Source organism: Balaenoptera borealis (assembly GCF_965194805.1).
Source record: "Balaenoptera borealis genome assembly, chromosome: 11".
NCBI classification, from domain to species: Eukaryota; Metazoa; Chordata; class Mammalia; order Artiodactyla; family Balaenopteridae; genus Balaenoptera; species Balaenoptera borealis.
In genome coordinates this window covers 54,971,334-54,990,965 of record NC_138868.1, presented here as the reverse complement: position 1 = coordinate 54,990,965, position 19,632 = coordinate 54,971,334, and the positions used below count along the sequence as shown (strand labels likewise).

General features: G+C 43.5%; 1 protein-coding gene across 16 annotated transcripts in view; it reads left to right on the top strand.

The window, feature by feature from the left end:
• Positions 1-19,632, top strand: part of THAP12 (THAP domain containing 12) — a 100,570-nt gene that overhangs the window by 22,027 nt on the left and 58,911 nt on the right. For 12 of the 16 annotated variants that reach the window (XR_014231579.1, XR_014231580.1, XR_014231581.1 and 9 more), the window contains exons 5-8: positions 506-2,300; positions 8,314-8,463; positions 15,488-15,686; positions 16,867-16,906. Coding sequence is in view for 12 of the 16 variants with exons in the window: in XM_082342282.1 (XP_082198408.1) it covers positions 506-2,300; positions 8,314-8,463; positions 15,488-15,686; positions 16,867-16,906 (2,184 nt within the window). In the remaining 4 variants the exon portion in view is untranslated. Of the gene's footprint in view, positions 1-505; positions 2,390-8,313; positions 8,468-10,113; positions 10,214-15,487; positions 15,800-16,866; positions 16,907-19,632 lie in introns of those variants that run through there. The other 4 variants (XR_014231582.1, XM_082342283.1, XM_082342284.1 and 1 more) reach the window with 4 other exon arrangements.

Sequence of the window (19,632 nt, the reverse complement as noted above, 5' to 3'; positions counted from 1 at the left end):
CAATGTCAGCATGTACCTTGGAGCTAGAGAAGCTTGGATTTAAATTTCACCTCCATCTGTGACCTTGGGCAATTATTTACTGTCCTCATTTGTCAAATGGGGTTGATATCACGTGCCTGTACAGGGAGCAGTGAGCTACGTATAAAATGCCAACGCAGTGCCTCAGTAAATATTAGTTCTCTTCCCCTTCCGTTTTGTGAGGACATGGACTATCTTTTATTACTCTGTATATGTGATGTGCCTTATTAAGTTTATAAGAAATTGTTCCTCTCATGATAGCATTGACATACAGGATTAAAATATATCCATTCACAGTGTTTGTCTCCTCCACTAGAGTGTATCTTATTTTAACCTGTGTATCCTAGTCTGTGGTCCAGTAGGTACCCCATGAGTGTTGAATGAATGAATTTGTGGATTTTAAATATGCAACCAATCAAAAATGTAATTTTTTTGTTAGTATGATTCCTTATGAGCCTGTTTATAAAATTAATTCTTTGTTTTCCAGTTGATGAAACTTCTGAACAGGAACCAAAACATAAGGAAATAAACAACAGCAATGCTCAGAACCCCAGTGCAGAAGAAGGGGGTGAAGAGCAGGATGGAGACATTTTACCTTTAACCCTTGAAGAGAAGGAAAATAAAGAATACTTAAAATCTTTATTTGAAATTTTGATTCTTATGGGAAAACAGAACATACCTCTGGATGGACATGAAGCTGATGAAATCCCAGAAGGTCTGTTTACTCCTGATAACTTTCAAGCACTGCTGGAGTGCCGGATCAATTCTGGTGAAGAGGTTCTGAGAAAGCGCTTTGAGACAACAGCAGTTAACACATTGTTCTGTTCAAAAACACAGCAGAAACAGATGCTAGAGATCTGTGAGAGCTGCATTCGGGAAGAAACCCTCAGGGAAGTGAGAGACTCTCACTTCTTTTCCATCGTCACTGACGATGTGGTGGACATAGCAGGGGAAGAGCACCTGCCTGTGTTGGTGAGGTTTGTTGACGAAGCTCACAACCTGAGAGAGGAATTTGTGGGCTTCCTGCCTTATGAAGCTGATGCAGAAATTTTGGCTGTGAAATTTCACACTACGATAACTGAGAAGTGGGGATTAAACATGGAGTACTGTCGTGGCCAGGCTTACATTGTGTCCAGTGGATTTTCTTCCAAAATGAAAGTTGTTGCTTCTAGACTTTTAGAGAAATATCCCCAAGCGATCTACACACTCTGCTCTTCCTGTGCCTTAAATATGTGGTTGGCAAAATCAGTGCCTGTTATTGGAGTATCTGTTGCGTTAGGAACAATTGAGGAAGTTTGTTCTTTTTTCCATCGATCACCACAACTGCTTTTAGAGCTTGACAATGTAATTTCTGTCCTATTTCAGAACAATGACGAAAGGGGCAAAGAACTGAAGGAAATTTGCCATTCTCAGTGGACAGGCAGGCATGATGCTTTTGAAATCTTAGTGGACCTCCTACAAGCACTTGTTTTATGTTTAGATGGTATAAATAGTGACACAAATGTTAGATGGAATAACTGTATAGCTGGCCGAGCATTTGTACTCTGTAGTGCAGTAACAGATTTTGACTTCATCGTTACCATTGTTGTTCTTAAAAATGTTCTATCTTTTACAAGAGCCTTTGGGAAAAATCTTCAGGGGCAAACTTCTGATGTCTTCTTTGCAGCCAGTAGTTTGACTGCAGTGCTGCATTCACTAAATGAAGTGATGGAAAATATTGAAGTTTATCATGAATTTTGGTTTGAGGAAGCCACAAATTTGGCAGCCAAACTTGATATTCAGATGAAACTCCCAGGGAAATTTCGCAGAGCTCAGCACAGTAACCTGGAATCTCAGCTAACCTCTGAGAGTTACTATAAAGAAACTCTAAGTGTTCCAGCAGTGGAACACATTATTCAGGAACTGAAAGATATATTCTCAGAACAACACCTCAAAGCTCTTAAATGCTTATCTCTGGTACCCTCTGTCATGGGACAGCTTAAATTCAATACATCAGAGGAACATCATGCTGACATGTACAGAAGTGATTTACCTAATCCTGACACACTCTCTGCTGAGCTGCATTGTTGGAGAATCAAGTGGAAACACAGAGGGAAAGATATAGAACTTCCATCCACTATTTATGAAGCCCTTCATCTGCCAGACATCAAGTTTTTCCCTAATGTTTATGCATTGCTGAAGGTCCTGTGTATTCTTCCTGTGATGAAGGTTGAGAATGAACGCTATGAAAATGGACGAAAGCGTCTCAAAGCATACCTGAGGAACACTTTGACAGACCAAAGGTCAAGTAACTTGGCTTTGCTTAACATAAATTTTGATATAAAACATGATTTGGATTTAATGGTGGATACATATATCAAACTCTATACAAGTAAGTCAGAGCTTCCTACAGATAATTCAGAAACCATTGAAAATACCTAAGAGACTTTTAAAATAGGCTTTCTCTTATATTTGATATTTGAAAAAATCTGTAAGAAATTTGAAAATATCTTACAGAAAAGTTGTAAGGTGTACGTAGGCCACTTAATCACTGAATATCTTGACCTGTAGGCCTCCCATTGAGTACATTAGTCATTGATAATCTGCCTGTTTATATGGCCCGTTTGAAGTCCCATGCTTTGGAGACCTAACTGTCCCATGCTTTGGAGACCAGAAGATAGCATTGAAAGTACCATGTTACACTCTGTGTGATCTCTGCTAATGGCACTTTGAAATTGTATTAGTTTGAATTGTATTAAGTCATTTTAGATATAACATTTGTCACTGTGGATCCAATTGTCAGGTACTTAGTTATCAGTTCTTTGAAGAAATAAATTTTGAGGAGGTATGGGAGGAAGGAATACATTTTATAAAACATTACAATGAAGCTCATGACTGACCTTTGAATAGTAGGAGTTTTAAGTATGCTGTTAAAAATCTGTAAGGGACCGTTAAAATGATCAGGCTGTAAGAGAAACGTGAGCTCGCCAAACAAGGATTTCAGTGTAGATTTTGCCTTTATCAAATGCAGTTGAAGGAACAAGTTATAGTTAAAGTTTGAATGGAAGAGCCTGCCATTGTTGTTCCACATCTGATTGTTGCTGTTTACATTCCTCTATTGAGCCTACATCTTCATAAGCTTTTTGACAGGTATATGTTGAACACTTCTGTTTCATGGTCAAGACAGGATCAGAGACCATGGATACTGACAACTGATTAGTCTGTTTTCTTCTGTCTTTTTCCATGACTATATCTACTGCCTCATCTTGATTTACAAGCAAAACCTAGAAAACCTACAAAAATAAGTGTTTTGTGGTTTATCTAGGAATAATACAGAAAATATTGCTGTTATTTTTGGTGAAGAAAATCAATTTTGTATAGTTTATTTCAACCTAAATAAAATGTGAATTTTGTTTAAAGTTCAGGTACATTGTTTTTGATGGGGACAAAACAGATTCTTGTGGTAAATTCTCTTTTCAAAAGTATTTATCACCTTCACAATTGAAGATAAGGTCTTTTTTTTTTTTTTTTTTCTTTTGGTATATGGTTTACTACTTGGGGGAATAAAAAAAGCCATTTTAATTGTGAAATTATTAAATGTAAGATTTATCTAACTTTTTAAGTATTATATGCTGTATGACCCCTGATATAAATTGTTAGTGTTTGCATAATTGTTGCTGGCTAAAATGTAAATGAATGAATATTGCAAAGATGTCATTGCATTATTTTATGTTGGGATAAGTTAGTGTTATTTGAGTTTCAGAAAACAGGATGGGGGTATATTTGCAGAGTGCTGGGTCTTACTGATAACAGTGCATTTCCCTGGTGTGGACAAAACCGGCAGATGTGTCAAATCAGGACACATTTCCCATGCAGGCTATAAAAAAGATAACAGAGTTTATCTTATATCCAGAGCTCTAAGAGGTGCCTCTGTCCTTGACAGAAAGAACTGATCCGGTTCATGATGGCAGGATGACAGAAAAGGAGACACAGAGCTGGCCTTTTAATAGCTGCATACAGTTCTTAGGACACTTAATAGTGGTGTGACCTTGGCAGATTATATAATCTGGGTATATTTCCTCAACTATAAAACCACACTTAAGCTTGTGCTATGAGGGTTAGATAATTTATTATCAGTTATCTATTACTACTTACTGGTGTCTCAAAACTTAGTGGCTTAAAAAAAAAGTTTACAGTTTTGTGGTTTAGTTGAGTGGTTCTTTTGCTGGTCTCATCTGGACTCTGCATTCAGTTGGTAGATTGGCTGGGGGCCTAGATGGGACAGCTGGGCCTGTCATGTGGTCTTTTATCTTGGGCTTATGGCATGGTGGTCTCAGAGTACCAAGAAGGCAAAGGCAATAGCTTCAAAGCCTGGGCTCAAGAACTCACAGAACGTCACTTTCACCACATCTTTTGGTCAAAGCAAGTCACGAGGCTGGCCCAGAAGGGGTAAGGATAATAGACTCCTTGTCTTGATGGGCGGAGCTATAAAATAGGGCCTGTTTTCAGTCTACTATACTAATTTATCCAAAACATTCATGCTGCAAGCATTGGTTAAGCTTTAAAGGTGCCCACCACTTGTTTTTATAATCTGTATGTTCTCAAAGTTAATTTGAGAATTTATTGAAAGCTTGAAAACCCTAATTTGTTAAGAAGCATCTTCACAAACTCTGGTCTTTGAAGATAGATTGAGTCAATGGTAGTCTCCCCATAGATGAAACTGATTATCATTTTTGCAAGATTAGATAGTTAGAAAGAGGTTGATGTAGTGACTGTTTATTCCTCAAGTATTAGTTGAATGCTTACTGTGTGCCAGGCTTCTGGGTTAAGTGCTGGCAATAACATGCACTTTCTTACAGAGCTTACAGCCTAGGGTTGGCCCATAGGACTACAATTGTACTTATTTATAACCACACACACACAAACACACATACCTTATAGTTAAGTGGATCAGATTATTGAAATTAAAAGAAAAGAAAATAACACATTAGGGTATCTATAAAATCCTTGTGCGATTTAAAAAAAAATTGTGGGGACTTCCCTAGTGGTCCAGTGGTTAAGAGTCTGCGCTCCCAATGCAGGGGGCCCAGGTTTGATCCCTGGTCGGGGAATTAGATTCCACTTGCCGAAACTAAAGATCCCACACATGGCAATGAAGACCCCGCAGGCTGCAACTAAGACCCGGCACAGCCAAATAAATAACTATTAAAATTTTTCTGTATCATATCTAAACAGTTTTCAAAAGATAACTAGGAAATACATTCAAGATTTAATATATATAATTGGAGGAATTTTTTTTTTTTTAAAGATTTATTGATTGATTGATTGATTGATTGATATGTTGGGTCTTCGTTTCCGTGCTAGGGCCCTCTCTAGTTGTGGCAAGCGGGGGCCACTCTTCATCGCAGTGCGCGGGCCTCTCACTATTGCGGCCTCTCTTGTTGCGGGGCACAGGCTCCAGACGCGCAGGCTCAGTAGTTGTGGCTCACAGGCCTAGCTGCTCCGCAGCATGTGGGATCTTCCCAGACCAGGGCTCGAACCTGTGTCCCCTGCATTAGCAGGCAGACTCTCAACCACTGCGCCACCAGGGAAGCCCTAATTGGAGGAATTTTTGCTTTTGACATATCCACTCTCGTTTTGGGGGAAAAAAAGCTGAAGCCTAACATAGGATTTGTTACCTGTAAATTGATGAGAACAAATGCGTTATTAATAATTTTATGTAATTTTTATTTAATTCTTAACAATGGCCCCTTGAAGTAAATAGTAGTTGAAAGAGACCCCCCCCCACTGCCCCCTCCTCTTGTGGCCAGTTCCTCTGCAGTAACTTCGTTGGATCTGGTTTTTGTTTCATATTAGGGACAGCCACTTTTTAAGTGCTATTTAAAGTGAATAATTCATAAAACATAGGAAAATTGTACTTGCAGTGTTTATTAATATTTATATGATACTCTAGAGCTTACAAATTACCTTGATTGTATCATTCAAGTTCTAAGAAAAATTCAGGCAAGAATTATCCCCATTTTTCAGTTGAGAAGTTCAAGCTCACAGAAGTAAATGAATTGCCCAGAATTATAGCTATTAAGTGCCAGAGCCAGGTACTTCAATCCAATCCTTAAATCTTAAAACTGATTATGAAAGCCACTTCATTCTTAAGGTTTGTAAGAGAAATATTTGCTTTAGGAATAGGCTTCTTTTATGTTCTTGCTTTATCCATTGCCAACTTTCAGCACAGCATCTCTAAAATGTGCTCATTATAGTCAATGTGGGTTCCTTGCAAAACAAAAAAACTGAAGCCTGAAACTTCTGAGACTTTGCAAACTAGGTGTAGAAATGCTGCCACCTTTGTTTGGCTGCCAAGACACTACCACAAAGGGCTGTAGCTCCAGGTCCATTTACTGCACTAGAGTGGATGCAGCTGTCTTCCTTGCTGTAATCAAATGCTCCTCTGTAGCCAGCTTTTTGTGGCCAGAAAAAGCAAAGTAATTTTTAGTACAGATTAGCATAAAAATCTCTACTAGATCAGTTTCAGGAAACAATTACTAGCTTAGAAACAAGTGTGATCTATAGGTTGGCTAAAATGGCAGTTAATTTCCAGACCTTTTAAAATGCCCCTTATTTCTCACCATGAATACTATATAAATAGAATACACTACCTGCCACTGTATTTGGTTTCATAAATTATTCGGACAGGGTGAACAACAGACTTCAAAATTAAGTAGAGGTAGTAAATCTGCCCTTTTTAATGAGTTTGAATTTACAGTAGTAGTTTAAACATCTGGAAGTTTAAAGTCTTAATTCATTCCAAATGTTCAACAAGGATATACTGCAAAGAGGATATTGTAATTGAGGGATAAAGAAAACTACTGTTGACTCAATCTGAAGCCTTTTCTAATTTTCTCTATATACATTAATCACATAAAACTTGAGAGGCTGACAGTTCAAAAAGAGAAGAGATGGACCAAAATATCCAAGTTGGCATGCTTGTAGAAAAATAACTTTTAAAAGAGGTCATAGTTATAACAAGGATGAAGTTTAAATGCTGTTAATTAACATGTCTAGGATATGGCCAGATAGTGCTGCTGTGTTGTATGTTCTGTTCTTGTGGATATGAGGTGCGGTTTTCTTTTATTATTTAAACTGGACTTAGAAGAGTCAAACCTTTTGACTTCTAAGTTGTAATTTTTTTTTTTTTTTTTTTTTTTTTTTTGGCGGCGGCATGTGGGATCTTAGTTCCCCCACCAGGGAATAAACCCGTGCCCCCTGCAGTGAAAGCACGGAGTCTGAACCACTGGACCGCCAGGGAAGTCCCACTAAATTGTAATTTTGATTAATGCATTTTGTAGTCCAAGAATCTGGTCTGCTGCCAGCTTGGTCTAGCATAAGACCAAGTATTCGTTCAGTGCACGCTTACTGAGTGCCTACTGGATGCTTGTTAGGTGTTGGTTTACGTTTCTTAGAGCAGAGTTGCAGCAGCAGGGGGAGTGTTCATCATTGTCTGGTAGCAGCTGCTGGTAGGGAGAGTGCTCGCTGTATTCCAGCGCTGTGCTCAAGCACTTTACCTGAATTATCTCATTTAAACTTTTCCACCCTATGAAAAAGGTAATATTATCCGTATTTTCTTCAGGTGAAAACCTAACAGAAGGCCACACAGCTAGTGAAAGGTGGAACCATGATTGTAACGTGATGTAAAGAATTGCAAATCTAATTCCTTGTCTCATATTTGCTTTTCATTCTTATTTCAAATATTGTATTGAATGCCTGTGGTGCTTAATCTAAATTTAGCCTCAGGCATGAGGCTAGGGTCATGGATACAAAGATGAATGAGATGAATCCCATGCCATGGATGCAAAGGTAAGACTGAGCCCACACCCTCAGTGAGCTCAGTCACATGGCGGAGCCAGACATGCAAGCCAGGAGCTGCCAGGAGCAGGGCTAAGGGTAGGGGAATCCTATCACTGATCATCCCAACCGGGACACTTTTGATAGTGTAAGGGTATGATTATTAGTTACGCCAGAACAACAGATAAAGCAGGACTGTCTGGAACAAACCAGGACGTATGGTCACCCTAGCTGGCGGAAAACCCACGGTGTGAAGGGAGGGCCCTGAGTGACTAGAGGAGGTGATGCCCTAGCTAGATCTTAGAAAAGTGTGAGACCTGCTCGTGTCTCCAGTCATCACCTGCTATTTAAGGCTTTCAATATACCCAATTAAGATGTGATACTTCTTCCTTAAACCAGTATTATACATATTAAATTAAAATCTGCATGGTAGAGTTTAGAGCAGTAGAGTTATACAGATGACGCTTCATTTTACAGAGGACTAGACAGGACAGCTTGCTCAGGATCACACCACTCGGTGGTGGCAGAGGCCAGGGGAGAACAGAAGTGTCCCAACAGTGCTGTGCTCTGTCCTACCACACAGACGAAACTGAAGATGGAAAGCCTGAAAGAATCATTTCTTGGCAGGTGAGCAGTGTCCACCCTTCAAACTTATTAATGTAAACAGTAATCCCATAAGTATGTCAGCTTTATAGGAGAGAGGTTTATTAAACAGGCCAGGGTCTGGGGTTAGTTCTTGGCACACTGCTGTTTTGCATACTGTAAAATTTTGGTTTTAAAAATATTTGGTATTGCTACATCTTATTTGGCAAATTCCTATTCTTGGTATGATTATTTTTCTTTGGAAGGGTACATGTGGTTAGAGTGTGGGTTTTCAAAGCCTTTTTCCTAAAAAATGAGATGTTGAAAGCTTTCCTTATAATTGTGCCTTGTGGGATTTGGACTTCCTTTTATTAATAGCAGCTACTATATACTGAGCACTTACTATGTTCCAAGCATCATATTAGGTACATTGTATGAATCATTTTATTTAGGCTCACAGTAACCTGAGGCAGTAGGTGTTACTATCCTCATTTTATGGATCTGAAAGTGACTTGTAAAAGGCCATTCAGCTGTGGAGTGGCAGTCAACCCGACCAACTGTTGCTGGTAGAGCAGGCTGCCCCTCAGAGTGGAAATCCTCACCTTTTGAAAAAAATCTGTGTGAAAAGACTGGGGTGGGAGGAAGTACACCACAATACTAATGTTTGTCTCTAGGTGGTGGGGATTAAAATTTTTCCTTATTTTCTACAATGTATTTATTTTTCTCATTTTCAGAAGGATTGTATAGCATTCTGAAATGGAAAACTCAAGATCAGTTACATGAAAATATTTTTCTTCCAAAAGATTTGTTGCTACTTTTCCAGTTCCATTTAACACACATCATGCCAAGCATTATTCCAAGTGTTTTGGCTGCAAAGATAAGTCACTGGCCCTGGTGGCAAGTTGTTAGGCTGCTGATTCTTCAAGGCCCAGCTCAAGTGTCTATTGCAAGTGCATCCCCATCACCTGTGCCCAGTTACTTCTCACCACCTCTGCTGTTACCACCTCAGTTCAAACCACTATCACCTCTCACTTTGTCTTTTTCTCCAAGTCTGTTTTCCATGTAACAGGCAGAGTTATCATGAACCTCCTTTTCTCAGACCCTTCCAGTGGTCTTAGGCCAGAATCCAAACTCCGACCATGACCCTAAGGCCCTACGCAATCTAGTCCATGCCTACCCCTGGCCACATCTCCTAGTCTGATTCTTGTTCACTCTGCCCAGCTACTACGGTCTTTTTTGTTGCTCCCACTCACCAGGCACATTCAGAGAAGCTTGTTCATGACCTTTACACTTGCTGTGCCATGACAGCTGTTAGCCCAATTAGTTCCTAGCTCATTTTTCACGTCATTCAGATCTTTGCTTAAACATTATCTCCACAGAGCAGCTTTCTCTGATGATGCTTTTGAAACTAGCTTACCTTTTCTAGAAATAAGTTGACTTCCTGCACTAGTATATAAGTTCTACAAGGGCTGGGACCTTGTAGTGTTTGCTGTGGTTGTATCCCATTGCCTTTAATAGTGCCTGGCAGGTAGCTGGTGCTCCATATTTGTTGAATGAATGGACAAATGATGTGTTCTATGACCAATGGGAAATTCAGAGTGGCTGGAAGATTGAGGGAAGGGGAAAGCAACCGGAGATAAAGATGTAAAGGCAGCTAGGGGCCAATCCATGAAAACCCTTGAAATTCCCACTCAGGAGTTGGCCATCACCCTCTGGTCAGGGGAATCCTCCAAGAAATGCTGAACCTCAACCCCTTGTCTGTGTGAACTGGCCATAGGAATGGAGCCTTTCAAAGGTGAGGTGTGTGGTGAAGTCTGGCCTGCAGTTTCTGAGCATGTTTAGAAAATGAGAGAACATGGTTGAACTAAAAAAGCAAACCCCACATTGGTCACTGTTAATCATAATTAGTAATGTCTGTGATTTGTATAATCTTTCTTCCAAAGTGTTCCAGGTCTTGAGACATGATCCCTTTGGTCCCCCCAGGCCCTGCCACAATAGCAACCTTGGCATGTGACTCACCACCCTCCCCTGCCATATAATACCCTATTTATCACCTGTCTTACCCCTTCCTTTCCATGTCAAGTAATTTCTGCCTTGTTTTTTTCTTCTCTTCCTTCCCTTCTCAAACCACAACCCATATAATTTTCATTGCCCTCTTCAGAACCTTCTTGTGTCTCAGCTCCAGCCTTTTTATAGGGAAGGGGAGCAGACCTGAAACAGCGTGGAGAGGGAGATGTACATTGTTAATTTACCTCCGTTACATAGTGGCGTTTTCCTCTGGACTGCAGTTCCTTTTCCAGCTTTGTAGTCCCCCTGGAAGACAGATGACTAAACACAAGGGTGGTTGCTGGTGCTTTAAAGTCATTGGTGATCTCAGTGCTCATTTGGGGTTAGCGTCCCTACCCATAGCATGAGATTTGTCAGTGTGCTTAAATAATAGAATTAAAGTATTGATTTCTGCTGTGCTTCATGTAATGATGCTTATACTTAGGGAGGAATTTAATATTTATTGAGTGCCTCCTGTATGCCAGGCACTGTGTGAGATGCTTTATGCGTATATTCTCATTTAAGACTCATATTTTGATGAGGTTGATGTATTATCCCCATGAGAGAACTGAATTTGAAAGAAATTATTTGCCCACAGTCGCACAGTCCATGTCTGTCTAAAGCCAGAGCCTGTGTCCTTGCATACACTGCACAGCCAGCCCCAACCCTGCCACAGCACTTGAAAGTGCATAAAGGGTCTTCACAGACATTGTCATTTCAGTCTTCATAACAACCTGTAGGATTGGCAGGGTCGTCCCCAACTGACTTGTGAAAATGCACCATCACGGGGACTTCCTGCAGCCCTATTGCTCTCTGGTTTGGAGTCTGGGGCTTGGGCAGGGTCCTGTGCTCGTCACTGTGCTGGATGCAGGATTCGAATCCAGCCAGCTCTAGAAGAGTTAGATCATTGGTGGGCAATGCTGGAGGGGCCAGACCACAACCCCTGTGACATCATGAGAGCAGGGATGTGGGTGCTCGTTCTCTGAGGGAGGCCTGGAAGAGCTGCTGTCCTTTTCCTGCTCGTGAGAGTGGATGCAGGCCTGCCCAGGAGCTGGAAGCATCGGAGTGAGAGAAGGTTGGACAAGCCAGTAGTAAGGAACAGGGGAAAGAGCAGAGGTTTGGTGTGAGGAGACCCAGTCTGAGGGCTGCTACTTGGGAGTTGTGGGGCCTTAGGCAAACCACTTCCACTCTGAGCACAGATACCACAGCGTTTATTGTGCAGTCATGGTCAAACCTCACCACAGCGTGGAATAATACTTTCTCCAAAGGAAAGTCTCTGCTAACCTGACTGCTAACCAGCTGGTTATGGTTAACTATCCCAGAACAAGCCTGGGTACTGATATGAAGAGCCTGGAGACTCACTTCTCTTCCCTGCCCTTGAGAGAGAGGCTAGGCAAGTTGCTGCTCCTCTCTGGGCCGCAGTCTTCTCATCTGTAAAGCAAGGATGCTAATATCACCCATGATTAAAGAGAAAGTGTTTAGTCAGCTATATGTTCTATCATGTCCCTGAAATGCTCTGAAAGAAAAAAAAGCCTCTAGGTGAAATTAGAAAGGGTGAGCTTCATGCCAAAGGACCTGGAAAAACTTCTTGAAGGAGTGTGGTATGAGCTAGGTTACAAAGGCTGGATAGGGGTCAGCAGGGAAGGAGGCAGAGTTTTGGTGGAACGGCTGGCGCAGAGGACCAGGCAACATCCCAGTACAGGAAGGGCTACTACTCTGTCTTTCCTTCCCATCTGACTCCATCAGCATCTCCCACATTCACAGCTCCTGCCCTCAATTCTCAATTCTAAGAGGCTATTAGTTATGAGACACAATTTTAATTAAATAGCAGCTTTGGGGAGAATAAAAAATTTTCTATGTAAACAAATATTGGTTTTAGTTGCATCTCAATTTCAAAACTATTAAATTGTGGGGAGAAAGCGTATCTTAGAATTGAGAAAATACAGAATATGTCACTTTAGAATGAATACTACCAGAAAAGTTTGTCATGTGGACCTTGAGACTGATGTTCGTGTTCTTGTTCTGCCACATAACGAGCTTTTTTATTCTGGGCAAGTTGCTTGATTTTCCTAAGCATCAATTCATTTTTTACATGGTCTATAAATTGCCTGGGCATTGGAGGTGAGCAGTTAAGGTTGTTTGAATCTGAATGTTGATTCGTTTTGGAAAGAGGTCTACAGAACATATTTTGTCTGAAATCAGAGGTTGCTATATTAAAAAAACAAAAACTATACATATTATCATTTTAGAATAGCGTAACAGAGCAGTAGTTTTCAACCAGAGGCGATTTTACCCACCAAGTGACATTTGGCAATGTTTGGAGGCATTTTTGGTTGTCACAACTATGGTGGCAGTGGTGGTGCGGAAGCTACTGGCATGTAGTGTGTAGAGCCTAGACATAATGCTAAACATCCTACATCGCACAGAATAGGCCCCCAGAACAAAGGCTTTTCTGGCCCCAAATGTCCATAGCACAAGGCTAAGAAACCCTGACATAGAGATTAAGAATGGGGATGATGGAGCCCAACTATCTGGATTTGAACCCTAGCTCTGCCACCTGCTAGAGCTGTGTATCCTTGGGTCAGTTACTTGACCTCTGTCATCTGGGAAAGAATAGTAAGTTTCTGCCACAGAGGGTGCTTGTGAGGGTTACTGGGACTTAATGTTGGTAGAGCATTTTGAATGGAGACTGGCTTCCATGAGGCACCTAGTGAGTTTCCGCTTTTATTTTAAGTAATCGAATAAACGCTAGAGTTTGTGAAAATACCTTGACTGGTACCAGGACCTCAGATAATTTACTTAACTCCTTGTGCCTCAGTTTCTCCATCTGTTAAAAAATGTTGTGGAGGTCAGATGAAATTAAGGATATGACAGCACGATGGAATCTGGAAAATCTTACAAATACACTTGTATCATTATTATTGCCTCAAACTCCAGTAAGAGAATGTTCTGGGGCTGAAGTAATAAACTCTCCTGGGCCAGGCTGTAACTCAGCAGAAGGGACAGCCAGAGAGAGGAGGTGCTCAGAGCAGAATATTGCAGGCCCAGCAGTGGATTGCATCTTAAGTACATCCTCAGCTGTGAATCCCGGAAGTCGCCTTTATTGCACTGTTATGTGCAAACTGCGCCCCAGCTTTACATACCACTTTCCCCAGAGGAGTACTTGGCGAATCGGCATACATGCCTGCTCTGCAGGCTCTAAACTTAGGGAAAAACAACAGCTCAGATGGAAAGAGTGCCCTGAAAGCCCCTGGCCAGGGATCTGTTCCTGTTCCTCCTCTGTCTTCTCTGGTCCCAGTTTTTTCAGCTCTCAGATGAAGGAACTGGATTGCTGGCCTGGACTCCAAGGCTTGTTGGAGCCCTGGCTCTACCCACACAGGATTGAGTCAGGATTATTATTATCTTTAACAATTATATCTGTGAACAGTAATCTAGCAGGAATTGTGTCAAGCAATTTACATAAATAAACATATAATTTTCAGAACAACCTTGTGAAACATTGACCTTATTGCTGATGCTATCACTGAGGCTCAGAGACGTTAAGCAACTTGCCCAAGAACGCATAGAGCCAGATCCACATCACTCTTGACCAACACCCTGCAGTATCACAAGCCAGAATATGCAAAGAGCCTGGCGAACACTAGGCACTTAATATTTGTTCATTGTGTTGAATGAATGAATGCCCAAGGGCAAATCACAAAGTAGCTTGTGCCTCATCCAGCTCTGTCCATCCCTGCCTCTCACCACCTCATCCCTTCTCCTTGCCTGGGCTCCCAGTGCCTGCTCTCTCTTGGCGCCCTCTCGGCAGCAAGTAAAACTGTTCTTTAAGGGACCTTCAGTGACAGCTGAAGAGACTAGCCTTTTCCACTACTCCATCTGGTGAGCCTGCTCTGAGGGGGGCTTGGGGACCTAGAGGTGAGTCATCCCCAGCACCTGATCTGAGGGGAATCTACATCTGCGGAAGGTGGGTGGGGGTGAGAGGGGAGACTGACGAGAAAACCAGCTGGTCACAAGCCGAATGATCAAAGCAGCCCTTGAAGGGAAAGGCTCAGGGAAGCCTTCCCTGGGGCTGAGGCTGCTTTTGAAATTTGCCTACCTGTACGTGGCACAGACTGGGCCACAGCTGCCTTCTCCCATCCATCCCAATTTATCCTTCATTCAGTGTCCTGACACCACACAATGGAAAACTAAGAAGCAGTCTCTCTAGCAGCTCAGAATCCACACTGGGGATAAAGGGAGAGAGAAACTGCTGCAAAAACCCTACTAGGTGCCAGATGCTTTCATCTACTTTGTTTAACTTAGTATTCATAAGTAGTCAATGAGGTAGACATGCCCATTGTGGAGTGAGGGGAAAATAGGGTTCAAAGAGGTTAGGCAGTTTGCTGAAGGTTCCAGAGGAAATTGCTTATGAGGAAGCTTGCTTAAACAGGTAGAATTGGCCTCTCCATTTTGGATCCCTGTGCAGGTCTACTCTCATAGGGCCCCCTAGAGGCACAGTGTTGGGGTGTCTAGTGGGCTGCAGAGTCGGGTGGGGAGTGAGGAAAGCTCAGTTTCTACAGACCCCCATAGGTTCTCTGGTCAAAACAACTCAGGGGATGCCCACCTCCTAGGGAGTGCCCATGCAGACAAGGGCAGGAACACATAATGTGGCAAGACATCCCCAGATCCACATCCAAAGGTGGGCATTTTTCTTGGTGGGGCTTTGGATAGGGATGAGGGCCCAGGGGAGAGGCTTGGGAGAGAGGGACCTCTCCCCTCTTCCTGGGACTGCCCAAGAGCAGGCCAACAAGCTGCTTTGGGGCAATCAGTCAGATCTACAGAGCTGAAGTTCTGCCGGCGCCATCCATGATGAACAGATTTGTGGACACAGGTATAACAAGCTACTGCCTCCCCACTCATTAACCCAATCACAATCACACACAACAACCTAACCCTGCACCCATCCAGCCCTCTGTCCCTTTCTCCTCCCTCCCTCAGGCATTCCTCTATTGCACTCAGTAATTTCTTTCTTTCTTTCAACAAGGGTCTGGGACACTTGTCAGGCATCTCAACGATTTTGCCAGGATCCAAGAAGTCTTCATCATGGTGCAGAAAGCATGAGACCCAAGCCTCGACAGATGAGCTGGAACTTTGGCAGGAAGAAGTGGGTTAAAACAAAGAGCAGTCCAGATGGAAGGGATGGTGTGAGCAAAGGCAGAGAAGCTGTAAAATCTGTGAGAAGTGTAAGCAATAATTTATCATCCGCATTGGCAGAACAGCGTTTCCCAAGAATATGTGACCACAGAGCATCTCATGAGATCAGTCACCTGAGGAATGCCCTTAAGGAAGTTCTCTGGTACCTTGTGTGTGTGTGCGCACGCGTGTGTGTGTGTGTGAGAGAGAGAGAGAGAGGGAGAGGGAGAGAGGGGGAGGGAAGGAGGGAGGGAGGGAGAGAATATAGTGAGGGTGAAGGCATTTGTGCTTGCTCTTAGAGATGGGGATTCCCAGCATCTAGTCACAGAATAGTAGACCCCAGAGATACTCTGTGGAAACATGGTACCACAATAAGCGTGGGAAGTGCCACATATAGTGTCTTCCTTGGGAGTCACAAGGCACAGCAGCATATTAAAGGCCACACACCCCACACCCCCCTGCCCCAAGTCCTGCACAAAGACACTTTAACTTTGCTTAACCCTGTATGGACCAAACTAATTTCACCACAGATCCGTTTGTTTCAGGGAACATTTTTGTTTGGGGGACTAGGGGACTAATTCTGTTTTTAAGTTAATGTGTGTTTACAGTATGAATACATTTCAAACTGAGCAATGGGGTATGCTTTGCAAAGCTTTCCTCCCACACTTGCTCCCTTGGACTCCCAGTTTCCTCCTTCCAGAGGAAGTTATTTGTGGCCCTTCTGTATTTTCCTAGGGGATTCTAGGTTACACAGGATGTGTTCCTTTCAAAATGTAGTTGGAGACAACTGATGAGCACATTTCTTCTGCAGGCATGTTCCATCCTAGGGATATGTCATGTGTGTTTAGCCATTCTTCTACTGATGGACATGGAGATCATTTCTAACCTTTTATTAATCTGAACCAGGGGTTGGCAAACTGTGGCCTGCTGACTAAATCTGGCCCACTGCCTGTTCTTGTAGCAATGAGCCCGTATGGTCCTCAAGCCTAAAATGGTTACTGTCTGGTCCATTATTGTTCTAAAAAAATACTGTAACGAATATCCTTATCCATTATTGCAAACACATGCAAGTAGATCTCATAAATAGCATCCTATTTGATCTAAGCCAATCTGAGGGCCATAGCTCAAAAAGTACATTTCACTGTTATTTTTAGTTGATTTTTCTTTTGTTTTGAGTGAGGTTAAGCATCTTTTCACAGGTATAAATGTTTACTTTTCTCTTTTTTGTAGGTTTTGCTTTTTTCCAATTGGATACAAAATATGAACAAAGGTATTTTTCCTATCACTTTATAAAATATTAAGGGAATTAGCATTCTGTCTTGTGTGTGTTTTCTCCATTTGTCATTTGTCTGACTTTATGATTTTTTTTTCATGTTGAAATGCTTACTTATCAGTGACGTGAAGGTGGGCTTGGGTGCTGACAGCAAAGGGGGTGGAGGTCCTGGGCCAGGCAGGCTGTTCTTGTTTTTGAGCCCCTACCTTCTTCTAGGCCCTGGGAATCCAGTGGTGAAGGAGATAGGCAGAGGCTCTGCCATGGCGGCAGTGATGGGCAGTAGGGCAGTGTTCAGCGAGAATGTCACAGGGGCACCTCCGCAGCTGGACCTGATGAATGAGGAGGGACTACCCAGGGTCCAGGCTGCAGGGGGAGAGTTCTGAGCAGTGACTCATACAAGGCTAAACCTCAGAGAGATGGAGGTTTCAGAGTCAGGTTCCTGGAGCCCAAGCTGTCCTTGGGTGGTGATGAGGCACCTGGCACAGCCATTCCTGGGTGGGTGGGGGGGCAAGGATAGAGTCTAAGGGGTCTCCTCGAGCCCCTGAGTGGACAGAAAGCTGCTCCACTAGGCCCTGCTCTAGGCAGGGATTTCCTCTCTCTGTACGAGGGAAGAAAGAGACTCTCGGGCCTGAAGCCATCCAGCCAGTGGAGACTTAAACTGAGGTCTGAGTGGTTAGGACTGGCCAGGGTGGCGATGAAGTGTGTTGTTCTAAGAGCCGCAGAGGATGGGGAGACAATGCTGACCTCTCCTGGAGTGAAGGCCTCTTCCTGCCTCTCCACAGCCCTGGCCCTGTGCACACCTCTCCAGAGAATCAAAGACCAGGTGGCAGCCTGGGAGGGGAGGAGGGGCCCTGAAGGGAGATGTGACTGGAGAGGGGGCTGAGACCAGACCCTCGAGCCTTGAATGCCAGGCTCAGGCAGTTAGAGATTGCTGGAGGTGATGGGGGCCAGGGAGCCTGGGAACTGCTCTGCTCGCCTGCCAGGAGCCCCGCCCCAGGGCTCCTTGCAGGTGATGACAGGATGAGGCGGGGAGCTGTGGGGAAAGCCAAGAGCTCACAAAGGTTCTGCTGTGCTTGGCCAGGGCCTCCACCAGGGCCGGCTTGCTTGCTTGCTTGCTTGGAGGGAAGGATATGATTTAGAAAGGTGATTGCCGGGGGCTCAGGGCCAGGCCTGCTGGCTGCCAGCCAAGCACAGCACCCTCACTCCAAGCTCCGCATCTTGGGGCCTCCTCATTTCCCTTTATTTTGGTGCTCCTTATTAGACCCAAGTAGGATTCCACAGCCTTGAACTGAGGACTTACTAAACACAAGGGCCAGTGCTTACCTGAGGACCTGGGAGGCAGGTGTGTGCGGGGCGTGGGGGAAGGGTAGGGGTACAGCACTGGCCCAGTGAGCACTTCATGGAGAAAGAAGTGCATGAAGGCTGCCCTTCACTGAGCACCTACCATATGCCAAACACTGGGTGTTTATAGTGTTCATATTTAATCCTCTCAACTACCCAGCAAGGTAGGTATTATTATCTCCATTTTACAGATGAGAAAAGAGAGTCCTAGAAAGGCTACGTGACTTGCCAGGGTCACATAGTGAGTCAGTGGTAGGGCCAGAATTCTAACTCAGGTCGGCCCTGCCTATGAATCTAATTTCCGCTTAACCCCTACCCTGCTTTGTGCAAGAAATGATCCTGTGTCTCACATGTGTCTGGCAAAGAGTAAGGGGGGGTGTCCCATAAATGTTGACTTCATCATGCACTCTCTCTGCTAGAGCTTGTGAACCTCACAGCAACCCTTCAGGATCAGTAATATTTCTCTCAGTTTAATAATGCAAGCTCAGAGAAGCTGAGCAACTTGCTCAAGGTCACACAGCTTACAGCAGAGGATGGGGAACTTGGGGGAAATTCAAAAGAAGGTGGTGTGGAGTGGAGCAAGCTAGCCCAAGGAATGACAGGGAATTTTCAAGAAGCTCAGGGTGCCCACTGAAGACTGGGAGTGTCCCTGGAAGCTACAGATTTGAGGGTGGAGTAGTGGGGCTGTTCATTCAGCCCTGACCCTCGATGGGCTCTCACCCATCAGAAGAGCGGCACTCAAAGAGCTGGGCTCAGGACACCTGCCTGGCCCCATGTATTCCCTCTGTGACCTTTAACAAGAAAGGGCCTTCATCAGGACTATTTCCTCTTCGTCAGATGAGCACAGCTGGACTAGGTCTTTGATTCTCTTTTTTTAAGTACCTTTCTTTCTTAAAAATAAACTTTCTTAAAAATAACCTTAAGCTAGACCTTAATATTCTTTCATACATTCAACAAATATTTATTGAGACCTTCCAGGTGCCTGGAACATATGGTTAACTGGATTTTCTTCCTGCTTTGAGGCACTCTGACATAAGGTAGAAAAATTAAGGGTAGCTACTCCTCCGCTCAGGGTAGGAATCAGCCATCTGGGCTGCCAAGGGTCCATGTCCTCATCTGGGAGCGCACCCACCACAGAGCTGACCTGAGAGGCTCAATGTCTGTGCTGATAGGACCTTTAGAGATATTCCCACGCTCACAACTGTCCATTTCACAGATTAGGCGATGAAGGCCCAAAATGTAGACCAGATCTCAGGTCCCCAGTCAAAGAGGCTTTGTGGAGGCAGGCGTGTCTAAGACGAAACAGAAGCAGGAAAAAGGCATGGCCTAAGCAAAGCCCTTGAGGAGGAGGGAAAGAAGCCGTCTTGCAGAGGCCAAGCCCT